Source organism: Protomyctophum parallelum, assembly GCF_964188405.1.
Source record: "Protomyctophum parallelum genome assembly, chromosome: 14".
Lineage (NCBI taxonomy): Eukaryota > Metazoa > Chordata > Actinopteri > Myctophiformes > Myctophidae > Protomyctophum > Protomyctophum parallelum.
In genome coordinates, this window is record NC_139709.1 from 20,851,426 (window position 1) to 20,865,225 (window position 13,800).

At 41.1% G+C, this 13,800-nt stretch overlaps 1 protein-coding gene across 1 annotated transcript in view; it reads right to left on the reverse strand.

The window, feature by feature from the left end:
- Positions 1 to 731: 731 nt before the first annotated feature.
- LOC310871430 (activated CDC42 kinase 1-like) overlaps positions 732 to 13,800 on the reverse strand; it is a 96,654-nt gene continuing 83,585 nt past the window's right edge. The window contains exons 18-20 of the mRNA XM_083782958.1: positions 9,338 to 9,433; positions 5,524 to 5,654; positions 732 to 1,085 (exon numbers count right to left, since the gene is read on the reverse strand). Of these exons, the coding sequence (XP_083639084.1) occupies positions 1,079 to 1,085; positions 5,524 to 5,654; positions 9,338 to 9,433 (234 nt within the window). The 3' untranslated portion in view covers positions 732 to 1,078. The remainder of the gene's footprint in view (positions 1,086 to 5,523; positions 5,655 to 9,337; positions 9,434 to 13,800) is intronic.

A 13,800-nucleotide genomic window follows, 5' to 3' on the forward strand; every position in this document is an offset into this window, starting at 1 on the left:
TCTCTTTCATACTATGTTCACTTTTTTTTAAAGACTCAATTTTCGTACTGTATATGCTTGCCTTGCAGATCTATTTTTGCACTTTTGGGGAAACTTCTGAAACAGTTTGCCTATAAATGACAAGCCTAAAATAGAGACGCCTGTTTGAAAGAGGTTAAGTGACACCTCATTCTTCAATGTTGTTAACAACACAAACGGACAAAAACTAAAACGCTCCTTAGTTGGTCAACAGTGTTAACTGTGGCAGTGATAATTCCAGTGAATGGGATACCAGCAAACTGTGCCATTAGTGAATGGAACGGGTGTCATTGTTTAAGCATACTGAATCTGTGGGCATCTATTGGGGTATGAAAGTGCCCTCAACCAGGCAGTAAGAAATAAGGTCAGCACTAGACGACCAAATGACCCTGAATGCAGAAGCTTGCCAATATAGGTACATGTGATTTTGTTAAAAACAACAGAGTGCCAACAGTATCTTTAACTTCCTAAACTTTCAACCACTTAAGCCCTGTATACTTACATAAAGAGTGAAAATAGCCCATCCACAAGCTCACAAAGCATTGCATCGTGACACGTTGTGAGCTTTTACATGGGCTATTTTCACGTCTTCTTTTGAAAGTTTTACATTTGATATATATATATATATATATATATATATATATATATATATATATATATATATATATATATATATATGAGATGTATTTTTTTAATTTCATTTCCTTCTTTGAGTAATGACATGCCCAAACAATAGCGACGCCACGTTGGAAGTAAAGTAGCCCATAGCTTCCTTGCCAATGACTGAGACAAGAAAATGTGTCCTTGTGGCATGCGGCTGACGAGAATCTAGAACAATCGCGCAATGAACTGTGTGCCTGCCGGTTCCATACAAACAACACACGTCAATCTTCCACACCATGTCCCAGACAGTCTGCAGACAGGACCATGTGTGTCTGATGAGTCAAAGAGAAAAGGAGGGATGGGAGCAGACTCCATCCATCCATCCGAGTACGATGACTGATCCATGACATGAGGATAGTTTAGTTGAGAAAACAGCCGTCGCAAGTACAGATGTTCATTATCGCCTGCAAAAAAAATAAAATAAGAATGAGACAGATTTAAATTAGAAGTAATGCTAAACAGTATAGCACCCATTATCTATTATTACAAGTGTAAACATGTCACGTGAGCTTTATGCAAATGAGCATAATTTATGCAAGTGCGCACAAATTTATGCAAGTGAGCACAAATTCGCCAGGTCTATGACAACATGTGAGCAAAATTCACAAGTCCACAAATGCCATTCAAATGCCATTACACACACTACGACTCGCTTACAATTCGCAAACCTGGCAACTACTACCCCGTCTTCTAATTGGCTACTAGCTCTCAGTCACTCCCCCTCTGGCTGCTGTGATCTGAATCATCTGATCTCCCTCTCCAAGTCCACACTCCACAGGAGAAGAGAAACACAGAAGGAGAGTTATTGTCGCCTCACGATTTTGCTCATTCCTTCTAAATCTCTGTATATAAAATATAGCTCACTCAGCGAATCTCTTAGTTACATCAACATTTGTCTTCGACAGTAGTTGGTTTGTGCCTAAGTATTACGATTAGACAGTTCGCATTGGCTATTTAAGCACAACCACACACACACACACACACACACACACACACACACTCAGTCCCACACACACACGCAGCGCACATCACCGTCTGTGCATACAGTGCACGTATGGAGCCATGGCAGTGATGGCACAATGGATAGCATTTCTGTTGGCTTAGATAGCATTTGACACAGACTTATAGCATGTTATATATAGACAGCACTATAATTGTATTGTATATAGTCATAGCACGCCATAGTACATATGTATAGCATAGTAGTAAATATGTATAGTTTATATGTATAGTGTATGTATAGTTTCATTATATAGATATTCCACTGTTACTTTCTTAGCTTACGCATGTTTCATGATAAATGCTTTTATGTGATGTATTCCCATGCTTTTGTTCTTGCCTAAATGTAAGTCGCTCTGGATTAAGAGCGTCTGCTAAATGCCTAAATTGTAAATTGTAAATGCAACAGCCCTATTTAGCTCACAGAAATTGGAAGGATACAGAGAAGAAATTGGAACGATACAGAGAAGAAATTGGAACGATACAGAGAAGAAATTGGAACGATACAGAGAAGAAATTGGACGATACAAATTGGAACGATACAGCGAACCAATAGACGGGAGTTGCGGATGCATGGATAACAGAATGGGTCATAATGACTACTACATGTGTGACCAGTGCCAGTGGTTTAATACACAAGGGGGCCATGGTCATTTTTCAGTTCTTTACATATTATGAAACTGCACACTGTAACCTTTCATATGATGTATTGCTCATTGAAATTGGGGGGGAAATGAAGAAGATATGACCATTTGAAACTTGTTTAACTGTAAACACCAAAGTACAGAATTAGCCGTTCTAAGATTTCAAATTATTTAGCATCTCTGAGCCAAGGAATGGGTGTGACAATGGTCACTTGTCTCCACCCCTAGATACTTGCATAAACACTCCCCCCATCCTCTAACCACTCCACACTGTCAACTGCACAGAATGACTTGAGTGGACACTTAGTAAAAGAAGCCAGAAGGTCATCTAGAACTCTTAGAATAAGAATAAATAGAGATGATAATGTATCAATATTGCAATATAGAAATATAGGACGGACGTTGTTTAGTGTATGTTTTGTAATAATACAATCAAAAAAATAACTAGTAGGCTAATTGAGTTTTCAAATAATTACATGTAGAGTAAAACTACTTGCCGCTAACACTGCAAGTAGGCTATAATTTATTCCATGGAGTTACTTGTAGTTTTAGACCCATGCTTTTAATTGCTAAATTTAAAAATGCTGTATGTTTACATTACATTATTAATATGTACAAAGGTACCTTTTTACCCCTAAATGCATGGCTTGAATCAGCCGTGCACTGATGTGAAAGAGTCAAAACCTTACCAACAGAAAGTCAGGGGAAAAAATACCTTAGACGTGTGTTATGATGCTTCCACTTTGAAGTACTACACTATGTCTTCTCATTCAATATTTGAACAACAATGTCACAGATTGATCAAATTATATTAAAGACGGATTTCACCGCGACGCGCGATCACGCATGGATGTCATGGATGGATCAAATTATATAAAAGACGGATTTTACCGCGACGCGCGATCACGCACAATGTTATTAATTCATGTAGGCTATTGATCATCAGGCAGCTGCATCCAACGGTAATAAAGTTACAGAGATTAAAACACAGTGCTAAACATGCACATGTGTGCACTGAAATAAAGGGCAGAAGAATGGATTTACAACTAAGACAATCGTCAGAATGCGTGTGGTCCGTGTGGAGACCACAAACAAACAGCAACTTTTTCTTCAGTGGACGACGGGTAAATCAGTTAATTTATACTTTTATTACAACATCCAACAGCATCATATCAAGTTAACAAAAATGCTGATGTTGTAGGCTATTTATTGACTATTGTCACAAACACACGGCTACTGTAACTGGAGAACAAAGATAGCTATGGCCAATCGAAACGACTCTATGTAAATACGTGCAGGAATGTTCACACCCCCAAAATACGGCAAATAAACTGTACTTATAGAGACATTTTTGCAATGTAAATACAACGACTTAATGACACTAAAACGACTTTCTGATGGAATAAAAACATTCTTTAACATTCCAACTGTTTTAATGTGGCTAAAAACGAAAAACACCAAAAAAAAAGAAATAATCTATTTGGTCCTATAGTGACATAACAGAGTTGGCGACTTGTGGTTCAAATTACTGGCACTGGTCACATGTGGAGTCAACTCCCGCAATTTCCTTCTTCCCATAGTGCGCTGCAACGTAACTGGGAAAAAAATTCTAGTAGTGATACATACAGAATTTGAACTTGAGGAGTAATTCATTTAAATAGAACATTTAGAAAGTTTTGAGTTTTGAGTTTGAGTCATAATTGCTTAGTTTTTGACAGTGAAAAAAGATAGTCGACGTACATTTTTCGTCAGTAAAATTAACACTGCAAACATGCTCTGAAAGTGCACGCGGCCCACCCATCCGATCACAGTTAAGTGTTCAGAGGGGTGTGGGCCAAGAACATGGTTCCAGAAAAGGTTGGAAACCGCTGGCATACAACAGCAGCTCATTTATAATGTTCTATATTGGAAAGGGTAGCACTTAGCAGCAGTTAAAAACAGTCCCTGAAGCTCAGCCGCAACAGAAAAGGGCGAAATAATTAAACATCTTGTGACCTTTTGTCTTAGTAACTGCGTTTCGATTTCTTCAAACGATGTCTATTAAGGAAATATTTACCACAGTCAATGTCTGGAGGGCAGATCATTGTACTGTCTGCCCTACCGTGGTGGAAAGTAACTAAGTACATTAAGTACTGTACATAAGTACAGGTTTGAGGTACTTTTAGTACCTCAAATCTCAGACAGTATGGAGTATGGAATCTAATATTGTACTACTTACAGTACACTTTAGTTATTAGTTACTTTGTAGATTATTATTACAAGACATGCATTAACCACTTCAGCCCTATTTAAACTAATAAGCTCACAAAACGTTGCATTGTGCTGCTTGAAGATCTGATTTTCAAAACATTTTGTATACCTTTTTTTATACATTTTAAACCTGTGAAATGGGACATTCTGCATAGCAGGTACTTTTGATGCCAATACTTTTGATACATTTACTTAAGCAAAATATGTGTACTTTTACCACCACTGTTAATGTGTGTACACTGTAAGATTTAAGCCATTGTATCTGTTGGTGCAGCAGTTGAACTAAAGCTGTCATGGGTAGATGGATGCTTATTGCTTGCCATTAAAAGGTGGTTAAAAAAAGGAAAAGTCTCACTAGCGACGGTGCTATCTGTTCAAGACATTGGGCTTTAGTGTGGAGATCAATATAACTCATAGTTTAGAGCACCGATTCTGAAGCTGCACTCTAAGGACCTCTAATTCTCTGATGGACCGCACACGGAAAAAATGAATGTCACCCACTTCTTTTACCCCTTCTTTACCCCTGTAAACCTGTGATGTGAGAATAAAGCCGATTCTACCAAATGGACCTTCACAGGTCTGTAACTCTGATTGAACAAATGTAACCAAATGGGCCCTTAGACTTGGTTCCATTTGCACACTCTCAGAGTTAAATTCACACCACATAAAGGTGCTTTCCTGTTTCAGCCCTCAAAACTCAGATTTATGTGAACACTCCAGACGAACTCTGACCACTTTGTAGTGAACTGTACTGAGTTCGGTTTGCTTCTCATCCCCAGTGTGATTCTCTTGAACTAAAGGTTTAATTGTATGCTAGACATAGTGGGGGTGCCTGCTTCATCTCTCTCTCTCAGATAAGGGGTCCTTGGGCTAACAAAGGTTGAAGACACTTGGTTTAGAGAAGACTGGAGAGAAAAGACAAACACATCAATAAAAAAAAAAAGAGTACCTCTGCCTAGCAGTGGAACCGTAGTTATCCAGCAGCTGCGTACACGCCACCTCCAGGTTCCAGTCACACATCTCTAGCAGCTTCAGACACTCTGTCCTGCTCTTCAGACCGAGGCAGAACAACTGTTCCACCTGGGAGGGGACGTGCATGGGGAGCCAGGGCCAAACGGAGGGAAGGAGAACGGCAGGGCAGGGCAAGACGAGAGGGAGATTGGATTTGGCCGGGGCGTCACGCACACAGGGATAGACAGAGGGGTGGGTGAGTTGGTTGTGGGGAGGAGGGTGGTTGCAGAGACAAAAGAAAAACAAAGTTAGGAGGAGCCGACTCTTTGTTGTTGCGTGTTTAATCCAGTACAATGCACATTACAAAGAGGGAGGGCGGATTTAGCATGGAGCAGCGTGTTCGTTTCACTGGGATTTGTTTTGGCGTGCCACACCCGGCGAATGCAAATAACCTCAGCTGACTTTGCGACGACTGCGTGTGTATGCATTTGTAGTTCTGTTAGACAAACAGGTGTGTCCATGTGTGTGTGTGTCAGATTTTGTGAGGTTGTAGGGTGGCAATTTTCTAAAGATTTGTTTTTGGCTTTTCTGCCTTTACTGATAGTATCAAGTGAAGAGAGACAAGAAAGAGGGAGAGAGAGAAGGGGAGAGAAATGCAGAAAAGGACGTCATGAACGGGACTCGAACACGCGACGCGCTGTCAGGCCAAAGCCTATATGTGGCATGCGCCTGGACTACTTGGGCCAGCGGGCGCCCCAGGGTGGCAATTTTCAAACAGTCGATGTATACAGTATAGCACTGGTTCCAGTTGGTCCCAAGCTAAAAGAGAGTTGGTAACAAAATGGACCCTTACAGATCTTTAAAGGTATATTCAGTGATTTCACTTAATTCAAATATCACTTATTTTTTTGTTTTGTTGTGATAATCCTCCCTACTATAGAGTGTGCTGGCCATATAAGGAGTTCCTCCCTGTCCCCAGTTAACCCCTGGGGGTCAAAAAACCTTAGGTTTCGTTTTTGACTCTCTATCCTGATTGGACGAAAGGCTGGGTCCCACAGCCAAAAACGAAACCTAAGGTTTTTTGAGTGAAATCACTGAATATACCTTTAACTCTTGAGAGCATAAAATGAAACCAAATGGATCCGAGAGTTAAATTATTGTTAAACAACTGCATTACTTTATTTACAAGAACTCTAGACAATAGAATAGAACACATAGAAGAATTGTTATATTGATCAACGTTTGCCTGTTGTCTCTCCTAATGGTACCACATCGATACAGTATGGAATTGTGGACCAAATCTTATCCGACAACAAAACAAACACAGTTTTGGGTCTGAGAGGCTAAATGTCATCAAATGGTGGTCTGTGGCTCAAATGTTGAATAAATAATGGCCGTTGATAATGACAAGGGTTGAAAACCACTGCAGTAGGCCTATAGGGTTAAAGTGGTTAAACTAATTTAGCTGGGTTAGGAACCCCCTGGAACCCCCTCAAGGATCTCTGGGCGTGCCCGGACTTCACTTTGAGAACAACTGCTGCAAACCACTGACCGATGTGAGCCTGCAGTGGTGTAGCCATTAGGCTATTTAGAAGCTCCATGTTAAGGACGGTGCATCATTAGTATGCTCCTATAAAAAGGTCTTTACTTTGATGTAGTGCAAAGATTAACTACAACACTGTTTATCACTGCCTTAAGCACGGTATGCACTGCAAATGTGTTTTATTGCTTTCAGCAGCGTTACTTATTTATTGGTGTGGCAACGTGGTCCCTATAGGAAAGTACACTATGATGATTGCACCTGTTATATCGTCTCTGGCTGGCAGAAACCTTGTATATTCTCCTATTTTTTGTTTGTTTGTATGTTTACATAAATGAATGGGCTATTTTATACATTGTCATAATGACAGTGCTGTGCACGCAAAAGTGGTGAAATTCTACAAGCTCACGCATAGCGACACGTTGATGATCGTTATTTTCACCATTTCCCTTTTTTTGGGGGGGACACACACAATCTTTGCCTACTGCACAGTGCACAATGAAGCTCAAAGTCATGCAGGGATGCCAGGTTGGAAGTGGTTAAGTCTGTCTTAGGGTTTGATCAATATTTAACTACTATTTATATAATAGATATTTATCGAACGAAAGTATTCACAGAGAGCTTGTGAATAAATAATAACTACACTGGAGTCACTGGAACATTTCCATTTCCTGAAAGGTAGCTGTTTTGTGACTTAGGATGTTTCCCCCGAACAGCAATAACTCGTATCTACAAGAGATTGATTCATCCACTGTTCCGCCATTATGTACACAAGCAGTGGTGGAATAAGTACTAATTTTTCTCAACAGTTAAAAAAAAAACGTATGTTGCTACATCAGTAACTGCAATTTGCAAGATTGTTTTATAATGGGATGAATCTAAGGTTGCAATACCCTCCATTTGACTCCCCATTCATCCAATTTGCTTTTGCAATCTTGTATTAAACAACGTTAAACTCACCAACATTGCAGTTCTAGGCCAAGCTTATCCTCTTTCAATCTGCCAAGCTTTTGTTTCATAAAAATCCACCGTAGTCATTGTTATGAGCTACTTTCTGTCAAGAAATTATCTGCAGGTGATTATTTTTCTAAGTGTTGGAGTTTGGAAGCACTCGTCGAAGTCACTGAGCGGCCCTACGTAGGCCTACCACCTGTTTCGCATTTGCAATTAATGCAGGAGGAGCAGCGCATTAATAAAAACGAGTGCTTCCAAACTCCAACACTTAAAAAGTAGCTCATTAACATGTCTACGGTGGATTTTCTATGAAACAAAAGCTTGGCAGATTGAAAGAGGATAATTCAAGCTTGGCCTAGAACTGCAATGTTGGTGAGTTTAATGTTGTTTAATACCAGCAGAACGCAAAAGCAAATTGGATGAATGGAGGGTATTGCAACTCATTCATCCCATTATTATAATATTTATTATTAAAAAAATCTAGAGTTGCAAATTGTGGCTACTACATCAGTGCTGCTCAAACTTTTTCATGGCAAGTACCTCCAAAAGTATTTGTATCCCCCGCCAAAGATTCCTGGGGGTCATCATGATAGCTGCCTGCAAACCCACCACTTGCACCACGATTTGAAATAACCTCGACATTTTCTAGGTGTTGATGTAAATATTGTTGCTTTATTGGGCCTTTTGCTAGCCTGGCTCCAGACCGCTGAATCTTTAGACTCGTATTCAGGGTCTGGTGACACTATAGAAAGGCATGGTTTTCTCGGTTGAAAATCTAACTGGCCCAATCGAGATCAGGATAACCCAGTATGAACCAACCAGAGTAGCCCCCATCACAGAAAACGACTGCCCAACAGACTGAATAATCGTATTTGTCAGGCTATTCTTTTGTAGCTCTTTGTGTTTAATTTCCTGTCTGACATTTTTGTTTGTTGATTTAATTGTTTGGACCACCATGTAATTGGTTTAACTTGCGAGGAGGTTTGAAGTGCTGGTTTCACTATTCATTATAAAGGACATTTGATGATTGGCGTAGGCTGCGCACTGGAACATTTACGTGTCAATATCTGAGCGTGGCACATGATCTGGGTTCAGAATGACAGCTCTGAGCTGCACTACAGCACTGGTTCTCAACAATTAGACCTGTTTTATTTTTTTTGTAGATTGTTGATGCCGTAATGGTCTTTTACTTCTTCTTTCCTTCTTGTTGAGACGTTACATTAAACAGTTAAAGTCCTCAAATGGCCATTCCCCCCTCCCCCAAGGTCAAATGGGGACCTCCCTGAAGGGGTCTGGACCACTGACTGTACTACAGTACCTTGAGGTAATGCACAGCTTTCTGGATGCTCCAGTTGTGGTTCTGGAGGGCGGCCTGGCACTCCTCCAGGGTCACACCGTGGACCGCTTCCTGCACCTGAACAATAAACAAGACACAACGAGACCCGTCCAGAGTGGTCAATGCCTGTTGGAAAGTTCACACTGACCTTTTCCACACACTTTCAATGAGAAATCTTTCAAAGCCTTGTTCATGTACAGTAATGTGCTTGCCGAAACACCAGTGTTCCCGGCTCTCCATTTGCCTGTGAGCAAATTAACTTTACAATTCCATTTCCTTTTCCTTTAAGCCAGTGGTTCTCAAACTTTTAATTACAAGGACGTACGCTCTCAGAGTAACAGGCACGGAAGGGTCCATTTGGAACAGACTCATGGAACCCTGAGGGTCTATGGACCCTTTGAGAACCACTGTAAGCTGGAACCTGTCAAAACCACATCCTGTGAGTAATCTAACTACCGGTAAGCACTAAGCAGTCACTTTCTATTTTTCAATGGTGGTAATGGGATGCTATGGTGTTGTCTACCGGCTCCATGATTTTAAATCACTTCAGCTGTACAGTATGTTATCGCTATTTCCTTTCCTTCCTTTCACAAATGGCAGTTAATTATGGACAATGACACCAATGAGACCCACTGTGTCTACCATGTCCTTATGCAGTCATGCACAAAACAGTGACGTTGCAACATACATAATGCATACATAATAAAGTAGGGCTGGTAAATTACCTGAAAATATAGGTGTTATAATTTGATCGCCCTTGGCTGTAGTGTGTAGTTGTAGACACAGTGTACTTGATATGTATTGTGTACTGCCTGAACTGTAGCATACTTTATAGTTAGGCTACGAGAGACATCTCAGACAACAAGGTCAGCCTTGTTGAAGTTAGCGGTTAATATGTCTCCATTGTTCTTGTCTCGTCATTGGGATCCAGCTCTATATATGTTCCTGTGTGTGTAATAAACTTGGTGAACCTTTAGCGTGATACTGTCTCGTGTCGCTTTATTGTTCTCCCGGGCCCGCCGTCGCTGTCGCCGTACCAAAGGTACAGTATACTTTAACCGGATTGTCACACACCACCCAGCCGGCACACACTACCTGTCTGTCAAACCAGACGAGGGTCCAGTACTTAGAGTTTACAACAATAGGGAACAGACATGCAGAACCTATAACCAACTTAATGTTAATATGTAGGTTGAATAAAGACTTTTTTTTCCATAACAATATCAACAACAAAACAGATTGTTTGTGTCTTCATATAATTGGTCCTCACTAATGCTCATGATAAAATGTTTTTTTTTCTTTCTTTTCTACTCACTCCGTCTCATAGAAGGGCTGTGGATGCTTCAGAAATCCGCCTACCAGTGATATCATCGTTAGGCAGTTTTTTTGTTTTGTTTTTTCCAAACAAGATTTGAAAAATCTTAAGATTTAGGTTGTTATTAACGCGAGAACATTGCTTCCATTATAGCATGCTAACTTTCCAGGAATAGAAAGTCTGCAGTTTTCTATAGAGACCCGGGTGCCTACAAATTCACGCCCATAAATGTGACAGCGCCACCACTTCTGGTCTGTTAGAACGGTGTAATGCAGGCCAGCCCATTTGAAATTCAACTGTAGTTAGCCTCATTTTAAAATAATCCGAAATGAACTGAAGACTATATTGATTTGAATGAATAAAAATTAGTTTCCAAATGGGGAGACGGCAGACAGACAAGTAGTTGCATTTCAGTGACACTTTGAAGAGGGGAATTCTAAATTATACATCCCGATCCCGACTGACTTTGTTCATGATCTATATTTTGAACATGTCACAGGCTTATATAAATGTTCTACCTACAGCGGAACATGTACATGACGGTACATGATAAATTAAAACGTTTGTGTTTTACCGTTGTATTAACTTGGCTGAATGTAGTTGGGGAAATAACCCAACTAAATGGAGGAGTGACATATCCCGACATTTTCAACTACCTACTGTACTAGTGAATTCTCCAGGTTTAACTGCATAACCCGTGTACCACACTATTTAATCCATATTCTCCCTTTGGGTAATACGCTAAACCCGCTATTTGTTTTATGTGTTTAATTTGCCGTTTTGAAATAATTTAAAAGAAATAGCGGATTTGTCACAGACCTGGTGACGAGGCGGATGCGTTATGACGTAACCGGAAATCAACCAACCGCCAGCTTGCAAGGGCTTCTGGGAAACTGAGTCCAATGCAAAGTGAACGAGGGTGTAGTAGGGACAATCTTAGCTCACTTTTCTATGACCCGGATCACGGAAGTGGCTTTTTTTGTCGGCTCAATAACAAATCATTGGAGTGTTTTCAAGCGGATTTTCATGGATCAAAGGCGCAAATACTTCGGTGTATGCTCCAAAGGTAATTAAACAATCCTGGCCGCCTCGGTAGGTCATATATTAATATAAAGCTCTCTTAATCATTCCCTGCCAATCACATGTTTTGATATGTTTATTTTATTTATATTTTCAAAAGCACACACCGCCAATCACGTGTTTTTAGTTTTTACACTAGATGGCGCTCTTGGCTAACCTATGATTTACCCAACGAAAGTCCCAATGAATCTAGGGAAAAAGGAAATCACGTGGTCGCCTCCCATCCACTTCCATGTTCGAGAATTTTCTAGAACACTAACATCTCTCTTCTTGTATCGTTCCACTCCAGTCGCGACCACCATTCAATTCTCAATGTACTTGAACTATTGAACAGAAGGATGGTTTTGCACGTTTATTTTGTTGTTTTTGTTTTTTGGCGGACACGCAGTGAACACCTCTCTGATTAGCAACGGTCGGAGATGCGAGGAGCAGTCGAGATGAATATTCTGTGACTACAGAAGCAAATACGAGAAAAAGCTGGCAAGGCGGGACAGGGGGGCGGGGAGGAGCGGGGCATGGCAGAGAATGAGTATAAAATGTAAGGTTTATGTGAGGACACGCCGAACGTGTGGTGTGTGTGTGTGTGTGTGTGTGTGTGTGTGTGTGTGTGTGTGTGTGTGTGTGTGTGTGTGTGTGTGTGTGTGTGTGTGTGTGTGTGTGTGTGTGTCACACAGAGCATACGTTGCTCCGCTCAGGTGTTTTATGACTGTCTGATTGAGCCATCTGTTCCACTGCTGCAATATTCAGCACCAACATGCTCCTGAGTGCTGTTGGAGTGCATGCATGGCTACTAATGACAAGTGCTGGTCTTCCATTTGTCTGATTCGGGATCCGGTGGCCTAAATAAGTACACTTTAAAGTGATTTTATATATATATATATATATATATGTGTGTGTGTGTGTGTGTGTGTGTGTGTGTGTGTGTGTGTGTGTGTGTGTGTGTGTGTGTGTGTGTGTGTGTGTGTGTGTGTGGCTGCGCGCCTGCGTTTGTGACTGTGGGCGTGCTTGCGTGCATGAGAGAGTGCGTGTGTACAATATGTGTCTGTGTGCGTGCGAGCATGTGTGTGTCCCCCTTTCTGAAACCATCTCCTCGCCACTCGCCCTACACACTTGCCCTCGATATGCGTGTTCACGCGAGGCTGCACCATATTAAGTGTTGTCCGAAACCAAGCAGCCTTGAGTGGAAGTGGCTTATAAAGCCCTCAAGAGCGAGTCTGTGCCGATCTAGACTCGATTGCCTTGTGCAGCCCTGCTTTCTGTCCGCATGGAAACCGCGACCTACAAATGGAAGTACCACTACAAATAAATGATAAATAAACTCCTCCTAAACAATCTTCATCTGATGCAGAATAGACAACGATGCAATGCAATATAACTGTACAAACAAAATAACAGGTAACACAATTGCATGATGGTAACCATGGCAACGAATAGTGTCTGTTTCCTGTTTCTTCACAAGGAGGGCGAGTGTATCTCCAAACAGTTTTTTAAACCCAGCACCCTAATCAAAGGAACTTGATTCAGCTGGAGGGGCACTTCCTGACAAGGGAACCTCCCGAGAGCACTTCAAGTCAAGGGACTGGTTTTAGAAAGGGCCTGTGTGTGTGTGTGTGTGTGTGTGTGTGTGTGTGTGTGTGTGTGTGTGTGTGTGTGTGTGTGTGTGTGTGTGTGTGTGTGTGTGTGTGTGTGTGTGTGTGTGTGTGTGTGTGTGTGTGTGTGTGTGTGTGTGTGTGTGTCATTCCTTGTATTTGTTATGCAGACACACAAACAAACAAACCAACCCACACAGTGTGTTCCCACACACACACACACACACACATGAAAAGGAGATGTAGTCTGCACACTGTATAGCAGCTCCCAAGAAAACAAATATTGAAGTTTAGGATGACAACGTTTCGACCACAGCTGGGTCTTCGTCAGGTATGATGAATAACATTTTCTTGGGAGCTGCTTTACAGTGTGCAAACTACATCTCCTTTTCCTGTACGTATCTCTTTGTTCAGCACCTGAACGTTTTTTAGAGATGTGCAAGATGTTTTGGATCACACAC